Below are 10,065 nucleotides of genomic sequence, written 5' to 3' on the forward strand. Positions count from 1 at the left end.
TGTAAAGATGAACATGAACAAATTCGAATAAAGTATAAGAAAATTTTGAGGACGGAATTTTTGTATAGAGGTGAGATTGTGACAAAGAGTTCCTTTTTCCCTCTCGATTGATAACGAGTCTCGCCTTTGTGTTTTAAATATTGAATTTGTATTTTAAATTTAGCACATGATTTTCAAAGCTAGCTAAGTATTTAAAATTCTCGAAATATTTTAAATATCTAAAATTATTTTAAATTAAGTATTTTTAAAGTAAGCCTCTTTTAGTGTTATTGGACCAAATCTAATTTTTAAAGTAAGTCTCTTTATATTTTGGAGCCTCAAAAATAATATAATTTTATAAAATCATTTTTATTTAAATGATTTTATTTGTTTAGGAATATTACTTAATATGCATTATTTATTTATGTTAAAAACTCTACTTATTTAGATGATTTGATTTCTCTTAAAAATATTTAGTAAACTTCATCATTTTATTTATGGTGAAAAAAATATTATTTTGAAAATTAGAAAACAAAGTTCAATTTATAAATATAGTCTCATTTTATTTTAGTTTCAGTTCTTTTCTTCTTTTATTTAGTTTATTTTTATTCTCTTTGTGTTTAATCTCCACCGTTGGATCTAGGTTAGGAACCCTAGATGCAGGTTAGGATTAAAACCCTAATCCCTTTTCTTTCCTATCTTCTCTCTCTCACCTCCCTCTAGCGCCGTCCCCTTCCTTCCCTGATCTCAACTCCCCAGCATGCCTCCACCGCAACCTAGCCCACGTCGTCACTGTCGGTAGCACCCCCCTCCGTGAGCACTTCGTCACGGCCAACCATCCCCTTCTCTCCCTCAGCCCCCATGTCTCTCTCTCTCCTTTTTCTATGCCACACACCTGCACTGGCTTTAGTGTTTGAAATGAAGGGGGAAACGAAAAATAATGGGAAAGAAAGTTTGCTCTGATTATTGCTTCTGAAAGGAAGTAATCTTAATAGAGATATGAAGGACCAAAGTCATAGCAAACTTGGGTTGAGTAATAAGAATTAGTAGTTGAGTTTATTTGCTTGAGTCGAGCCATGACCCATTTATTGTTAGTTATATTTTGATTGTGGCTTTATGTTACCGTTGGAGTAAGTGGCCTGTGGCCCAAGAGGGAAGTCATATATGTAGTAGAATGAGGGACTTGTAAGATCATCCATAATCATTAATGAAAATATTTTCTTATTCTCTTTTCTCTCTTTCTCTTGGAGGCTAGGTCAACCTCGAATTTGACCATTTTGTTTACATTTTCTCTCATATTTTCTAGGTATCCAAACACTACCTATCAAGTGTGTTACAAGTGGTATCTAGAGCCAGTCTTTCCTTAGCAACGATTTTATCAATCGGTGAAAATGGAAAATATTATCTCATCTTTACTCAATATCAAAGAGTTACTGGAACAAAATCTTCAATGTTTCAACATTCTCCATCAACATTTGAAGGATTTTTGAGAGAGTCACAACAAAATACACCATGTATTTCAACAGTCTCTGGACGAATTTGCTAACAACTTTGAGAATTTAAGCTATTCGGAGCAGGTTGGTACGATGCTGGAAAAAGAAGATGAAGAACAAGCAACAATAGATTCCTTGTCCGAGTCCATCTTTGAACAAAGCAACCTTTCTCAGATCCCGGTTAGTGATGACCCCTCTGCTAATCACCACCATATGCCTCATTTGTTATCCGAAAAAACCCAACTAGCAGTCAAACGACATCGTCTCCAGTCCCTCCAAACCAAACATTCGATAGAGGTTGATGACGAACAAATTTTAAGCTACCAAAGATTCAAAGCAAAAGCAAAAATGGGAATCAATGAAGAATTTCTGGACGACAAGGTCACGTGGATGAGAGATTTGTTCTCGAGATTCTGCTAAAATGCAACGCCCTCCTCGTCGAAACAACCCACTCTGGAAGAAATAAAGTCTACCTTCTGCGAACTCAACCAGGAAAATTGGTGCATTGGCTCAAATTTGGTTCGTTGGATCGTTGGTTTGTTGGTTCGATGGCGCCCCCAACCCCCATGTACTGGAACACGGGAATCGAGACACTCAGATGGTGAGAACACGGTCATGCATCCCAATGATAGTGCCAAGTGTGTGTTCATGCAATAGTGTACAATAACAACGCAGCGGATAAATTAAGTCAACTAAGTACCAGAATTTAAACACAATTTAAATATCAGTAAAAGTGGTTTAAAAGTTATATAGTCATCCAAAATAAATATAATACAAGTCCAAACCAAAACGAGTGATCCCAGATCACTCCTCGGGTGGAGCCGAATCCTCAGGCTCACCCTCAGTCTCATCTGCATCGAAATCTGCGTTACCATAAAACGGTACCACAGGTAAGTAAGATCCGAACAACTCACGAGATTAAAAAATGCATTAATGTCACCAACAATAATGCATGCATATGATGAAATATGCATTATGCCAAAACATCATTTTCTCTGAAAATGAATATTTTCCAACACACGCCAAAATCCCATTTTTGCCCAAAAATATATCCATAAAACATTTTCCCGCCATTTTCCCAGAAAATGGCCCAAAACAATAATCCATCATTTTCCCAGAAAATGATTCACATAAAATCCATATCCAACACACGCTATTTTCCCAGAAAATAGTCCAATTATCTATTATTACCATATGCACCATGATCTCCCCTAGGGACCATCCGCACGTCCTAGCTTCGTAGCGATGCCCAGTTCCGCGCCCAACGCGTTCGTGGCCAAGCATCCTCTACGCAACGAGCGATGCCCAGTTCTGCGCCTAGTGCGTTCATGGCCAAGCATCCTCTAGTCCCCGCCAGCAGAGAGACCACGGAGTCGGCACGAGACCATCTCGTCCGATCCCATTATCGTCCAGCGACAACCCAGAGGACGTCACTCAGTATATTCCGCTCCCGGGTGACCAGAGGAGCTCCACCGAGATAATGCCCCATCTCGGCTTGGGGTCGTGATACACACGCACCCAAAATCCATTTATCACATGAAAACCCAGTTTTCATAAAATACACATGAACATGAATGCAACTACACGAAATCCCAGTTTCCTTTTCAAACATGATCATGCGTGCAAATATGCCATGTACATGAAACATCTCAATAACCAACTGATCCAACGAAAAGGAAAAATGGAGGGAGAGAAATGAGGTCCAATCCTCACATCTTGAGTCACAAAAATGATCCAACAAAAAAGATTTTAAAACAGCAAGTCAAATAAAATAATTTAAACGTAATGATAAAATGAAAATAAAATAATTCAATCCAACAATCAATTAATTTAAAATAAAGAGAGATTTAAATGCATAACAGTAATTAATATTAAGGAAACATATCAAATTTAATTTTTCACAAATTAGAAATCATAAAAATAAACCATTTAAAAATTCGACAAATTTTAAAACAAGAGAATAAATTTTTGAATTAATGAAAATAATCCTTCAATAAAAATACACTAAAATACAGGGTGTTACATCCTCCCCCTTAAAATAAAATTTCATCCTCGAAATTGGCAAGGTCATCATTAAACTAAGACAGGAATAAGATTCAATTAAGAGAAGACATAAGAAACATACCGCCAGAGTCAATCAAACAAATATGGATACTGCTCCATCATGTCGGCTTCTCTCTCCCAAGAGAAATCTTGAGCCAACGGATCACCCCATGACACTTTCACCAAAGGTATTGTCTTAGACCTTAACCTTTGCTCTTTCCAATCCACAATCTGTGTTAGAGCAACTTCGTAAGTAAGGTCAGGCTGAAGTTGAATGCGTCCAGGGTCAACAAAACGTGGCTCTTGTTGTCCAAAACTCTTCTTCAACGATGACACATGGTATACATCATGAACTTCCCCAAAATAGTCCGGCAATTCAACTCTATAAGCAACAAGTCCAACTTTCTCTACAATTTGAAAATGGCCAACATACCTCGGACTAAGTTTTCCCTTCTTACCAAAATGCTTAACGCCTTTCATAGGAGAGACTTTGAGATAAACCCAATCTCCTACTTCAAAGGATAAATCTCTTCTTCTCGTATCTGCATAACTCTTCTGACGACTTTGTGCTTCCGCCATTTTAGTCCTTATAAACCGAACTTGATCTTTCACTTCTTGAATTATCTCAGGCCCAATCAATTTACTCTCGCCAGTTTCATCCCAACACAAAGGTGATCTACACTTCCTTCCATACAAAGCTTCATACGGGGCCATCTGAATGGAGGAATGAAAACTGTTATTATAAGCAAACTTAATTAGCGGCAGATGATTCTCCCAACTTCCCTGAAATTCCATGACACAAGACCGCAACATATCCTCAAGAGTCTGAATAGTGCGCTCTGATTGACCGTCTGTTTGAGGGTGATATGCAGTACTAAACTTCAACTTAGTGCCTAAAGCTGCCTACAAACTTTTCCAAAAATGGAACGTGAACCGCGGGTCCCGATCCGACACAATACTCTTGGGTACCCCGTGCAAACGCACTACTTCTTTAACATACAACCGAGTCAACTTACCCAAAGAGTCTGTATTATTGATAGGCACGAAATGGACACTTTTGGTCAACCGATCAACAATCACCCAAACTGAGTTCTTTCCACTAGGGGTCCTCGGCAAACCCACAACAAAATCCATAGAAATATCATCCCACTTCCACTCAGGAATAGGGAGACGTTGAAGTCTACCAGCAGGACTTTGATGCTCAGCCTTAACTTGACGGCACGTGTCACATTTCTCTATAAACATGGCGATATCCATTTTCATCCCTTCCCACCAGAAAATTCTCTTTAAATCTCGGTACATCTTTATGCTACCAGGATGAATTGAATAAGGAGCCGCATGAGCTTCTGCCAAAATTCGCTCTTTAAATTCTGAATCTGGGGGAATCACTCTACGATCCTGAAACCGAAGAATACCATCTTTATCCAAGCTATAATGCAAGGGTCCTCTAGACTTCCTGACTCTTTTTCTGATAGCTAACAACTTAGGATCCCTTCTTTGGAGAGTCTTCAATTCTTCAAAATTAACCACTCGAACATCCAAACCGAAGATAACAATTCTTCTTGCTGCGAACTCTCGATAAGAAATCTTCTCATCCCACAAAGGAGAGGGTCCAAACCTGATGAATCTGCCTCATCCACCATTTGAGACTTCCTACTCAATGCATCAGCGACTAGATTCGCCTTTCCTGGATGATACTTAATCTCACATTGGTAGTCGCTAATCAACTCTAACCACCGCCTCTGCCTCATATTGAGATTCTTCTGAGTAAACAAGTGCTTCAAACTCTTATGGTCAGTCTAAACTTCACAGACTTCACCATACAAATAATGTCGCTAAATCTTAAGTGCAAAAACTATAGCCGCCAATTCCAAATCATGTGTGGGATAATTCCTCTCATGAATTTTCAACTGACGAGATGCATAAGCAACAACCCGTGCCTCTTGCATAAGAACGCATCCTAATCCAAACTTGGATGCATCGCTAAAAATCACAAACGGCTTATGTGGCTCCGGAAGTGCCAAAACAGGTGCTGTTGTCAATCTCCTCTTCAACTCTAGGAAACTTCTCTCGCATCCGTCTGACCAAACAAACTCAATATTCTTCCTAGTCAAAGCAGTGAGAGGTCCGGATAGTCGAGCAAATCCTTCCACAAATCTCCAATAATAACCGGCAAGTCCCAAGAAACTCCGTATCTCACGAACTGTTGAAGGGCAAGGCCACGAGAAAACAACTTCCACCTTGCTAGGATCTATAGCCACTCCCTCTCGGGAAATCACGTGTCCAAGAAACTTAACTTCTTCCAACCAGAATTCACACTTACTTAACTTAGCATACAATTGATGCTTAACTTCGCAAGTGCTAGACGAAGGTGACAAGCATGCTCTTCCAAATCTCGAGAATAAATCAGAATGTCATCAAGAAACACCACCACAAAAGAATCCAGAAAAGGACGAAACACCCGATTCATCAGATCCATAAAAGCAACAGGGGCATTAGCTAACCCAAAAGACATCACTTTAAACTCATAATGCCCATACCTCGTCCTGAAAGCAGTCTTGGGTACATCCTCGTCTCTTATCCTCAACTGATGGTATCCTGATCTCAAGTCAATCTTTGAGAAGACAGCTGCTCCTTGAAGCTGATCAAATAAATCATCAATTCTAGGAAGTGGGTACTTATTCTTGATGGTCACCTTATTAAGTTCTCGGTAGTCTATACAAATCTTGAGAGTACCGTCCTTCTTCTTAACAAATAAAACAGGACCTCCCCAAGGCAAAGTACTAGGCTGAATGAATCCCTTATCAACCAATTCTCGCAATTGAGTTTTCAACTCTTTTAACTCAGCCGGCGCCATACGGTAGGGAGCCTTATGCACAGGAGCCGCTCTGGGTTCCAAATCAATAACAAACTCCATCTCGCGAATTGGAGGCAACCCGGGCAACTCATCCACGAACACATCAGGGAATTCTTCCACAACTGGGATATCCCCTAAAGACTTCTTCTCAGATGGTGTAGACACCACTTGAACCAAATAGGCATCTGCACCACAAGCTATGTCTCTCCTTGCTTGAATGGCCGATATAACCGCCGGTCTTGCTTTCAACTTGCTTCCCACAAATTCCAAATAGTCTCCTTCCGGAAGTTGAAAGCCGATTACCCGACTTCTACAATTTATGTTAGCAGAATAACGATGCAGCCAATCCATACCCAGAATTATATCAAATCCCAACAACTTGAATACAATTAAATCTGCCTCAAGTTTCCTCTCACCAAAAACCAAAGGACAACCTAAAGCAACTTTGGAGCACCACACAATTTCACCATTTGGAAGAGTCACTACCAAGGATTGTGATAAAGGCTCTGTGACTAGATTGCACATCCGTGCAAAAGTGGCAGATACAAAAGATTGAGATGCCCCAGAGTCAAACAAGGTACATGCATAAAAATCATATAGACGAACTCTACCTGAGGCACACACATACACCAATAAAATTCAAAAATCAACCCACGCCAAACATCAAATCTAAATATTAAACTAAACGCATACCAGTAATCACCCCAGCGTCGTGAGTCTTTGGAGCCTCGTAATCCACATCTCTAGGAGTCACAGCATAGACCCAAGCTTGTACCAACTGTCTCTGGCTGTTCCTCCCACCACGCTGACCTCCTCTGCCTCCTTGAGCTTAGTTGGGACACTCACGAGCAAAGTGTCCTGGCTGGCCACATTTAAAACACTAGATCCCCCTCTGACCACAGTCGCCCTCGTGAGCTCTATTACATCTATTGCACACTGGAGCTCGACCTCCTGCACGAACACCGGAGGTTGTCTGAGAATGGGCCCCGGTCCTCTGTACAAACTTGTGTGGCGACCTAGAGCTACTACCCTCACCAACAAAACTACGCCTCTTCTGGCCAGGTGGGGAGCCTACTGCAAAACTATTTTCCCGCTTCGCAATAGTAGCCAAATCCACCAACTTCTGAAAATCTACAATCTGGAGACAGGCTACTTGTCTGCGTACATCATGTCGTAGACCCTACTGAAAGCGCTCAACTCGCAACTCCTCAGTGGCAATGAGGTGGGGAGCGAACCTCCCAAGCTCCATAAATTTTCTAGCATATTGCTCAACAATCATGCCTCCTTGAACCAAACTATTGAATTCTCGTGCCTTCTGCCGTCTCATAGAAATAAGGAAGAAACGGTCGTCAAACTCTTTCTTGAAACGCTGCCAAGTCACAGCTGCAAAAGATCCCAACTCCATCTCTAGGAGTTCACGCTTAGTCTTCCACCAATTAGCTGCTTCACCTTGCAGTAGGTAACTCCCATACAACACCTTCTGGGCCTCCGTACAACCACAGATTTCGAATGTCCTTTAGAGATCTTCAATCCACCATCTGGCCTGTAGTAGTTCCTCTTAACCAGAAAAGGCAGGGATCCTATGCGCCAAGAAGCGCTCATAGGTGCACCCAGCTTGGACCGCTCTATTTAGATCTCCTTGCGGCGGTCGAAAATTCTGTTGGAGGAACTCCGTCATCCGATTTAACGCCCTTACCATGGCGTAATTCCCATCGCCCCTCTATAATTCATCCTCGGGCTCATTATCTAGCCTTCTTGGTCTCACCATCTTCCTGTCATATAGCAATCTTTAACCCCGCTCAAATCTCCGGACAAAATCCAACACAACTCAAAAGCAACACCAAAAATAAAATAAAATAAACTAATACAACGTAAAATAAAATAGAATAAAACCCATAAATATAACATACTTTAAAATAAATAATTTCAATTTACAATTTTAAAATTTTCTAGTACTGCACTTATGGGACATGTGGATTTATCCAAAGCCGAACTGCTCTGATACCACCTGTGGCGCCCCCGATACCCATGTACGGGAACACGGGAATCGAGACATCCGGATGGTGACAACACGGTCACGCATCCCAACGATAGTGCCAAGTGTGTGTACATGCAATAGTGTACAATAACAACGCAGCGAATAAATTAAGTCAACTAAGTACCAGAATTTAAACACAATTTAAACATCAGTAAAAGTGGTTTAAAAGTTATACAGTCATCCAAAATAAATATAATACAAGTCCAAACCAAAACGAGTGATCCCAGATCACTCCTCGGGCGGAGCCGAATCCTCAGGCTCACCCTCAGCCTCATCTGCATCGAAATCTGTGTTACCATAAAACAGTACCGCAGGTAAGTAAGATCCAAACAACTCATGAGATTAAAAAATGCATTAATGCCACCAACAATAATGCATGCATATGATAAAATATGCATTATGCGAAAACATCATTTTCCCGAATATGAATATTTTTCAACACACGCCAAAATCCCATTTTGGCCGAAAAATATATCCATAAATTATTTTCCCGCCATTTTCCTGGAAAAATGGCGCAAAACAATAATCCATCATTTTCCCAGAAAATGATTCACATAAAATCCATATCCATCACACGCTATTTTCTCAGAAAATAGTCCAATTATCCATTATTACCATATGCACCATGATCTCCCCTAGGTACCATCTGCACGTCCTGGCTTTGTAGCGATGCCCAGTTCCGCGCTCAACACGCTCGTGGCCAAGCATCCTCTACGCAACAAGCGATGCCCAGTTCCGCGCCCAGCGCGTTCATGGCCAAGCATCCTCTAGTCCCCGCCAGCAGAGGGACCACGAAGTCGACACGAGACCATCTCGTCCGATCCCATTGTCGCCCAGCGACAATCCAGGGGACGTCACTCAGTATATTCCGCTCCCAAGTGACCAGAGGAGCTCCATCGAGATAATGCCCCATCCCGGCTTGGGGTCATGATACACACGCATCCAAAATCCATTTATCCAATGAAAACCCAGTTTTCATAAAATACACATTAACATGAATGCAACTACACGAAAACCCAGTTTCCTTTTCAAACATGATCATGTGTGCAAATATGCCATGTACATGAAACATCTCAATAACCAACATCCAACAACCAACAAATCCCAATATAACCAATCATACAAACAACTTCATCCACCAATCTATCCGACCCCCGTACTCCTCGGACTCAGTCCGGCAAATCCAAACAGATCACAATAAAATGAGTTAGTGTAAAAATACATTTAAATCACGAAAGTTCTTTGGAAATACTTACAGTGCTATAATATAATTTCTGAAGGATCACGGAGCTGCAAGAAGCGGCAACACAGCAACAGAACAGTGCCAAATGCGTTGTGGCCGTGGGTCTCAAAAATCCACTTTTCAATGGGGACAAACTAAGACCCGAGATTGATAGGGAAGGGTTTAGGGATGTCAGTGAAACCAATGGTGGTGGTGGTTGGCCGTGGGTGGCGGCGTAGAGGGCAGTTGATGGCTAAAATACCCAAATCGAAAATATTGACGAATGTGCTTCACCGGTGACAGATCAGAGCTAAGGATGGGTGCATTGAGTTGCTAAGAGGTTGAGGATGAAGTGAAGAAATGGTGGTCGGAGGTGGTGCAACGGTGGCACAGGAGCACAAGGAAGGCCGCGGCTTCGCGTTTGGCGTGGGGG

General features: G+C 41.4%; 1 protein-coding gene across 1 annotated transcript in view; it reads right to left on the reverse strand.

Moving 5' to 3' along the window:
- Positions 1 to 5,158, reverse strand: part of LOC109001625 — an 18,194-nt gene extending 13,036 nt beyond the window's left edge. Inside the window, exons 1-2 of the mRNA XM_035692778.1 lie at positions 5,060 to 5,158; positions 4,829 to 4,913 (exon numbers count right to left, since the gene is read on the reverse strand). Coding sequence (XP_035548671.1) covers positions 4,829 to 4,913; positions 5,060 to 5,158 — 184 coding nt within the window. The remainder of the gene's footprint in view (positions 1 to 4,828; positions 4,914 to 5,059) is intronic.
- Positions 5,159 to 10,065: the final 4,907 nt, after the last annotated feature.

This window comes from Juglans regia, chromosome 8 (genome assembly GCF_001411555.2).
Source record: "Juglans regia cultivar Chandler chromosome 8, Walnut 2.0, whole genome shotgun sequence".
Taxonomy (NCBI): Eukaryota; Viridiplantae; Streptophyta; class Magnoliopsida; order Fagales; family Juglandaceae; genus Juglans; species Juglans regia.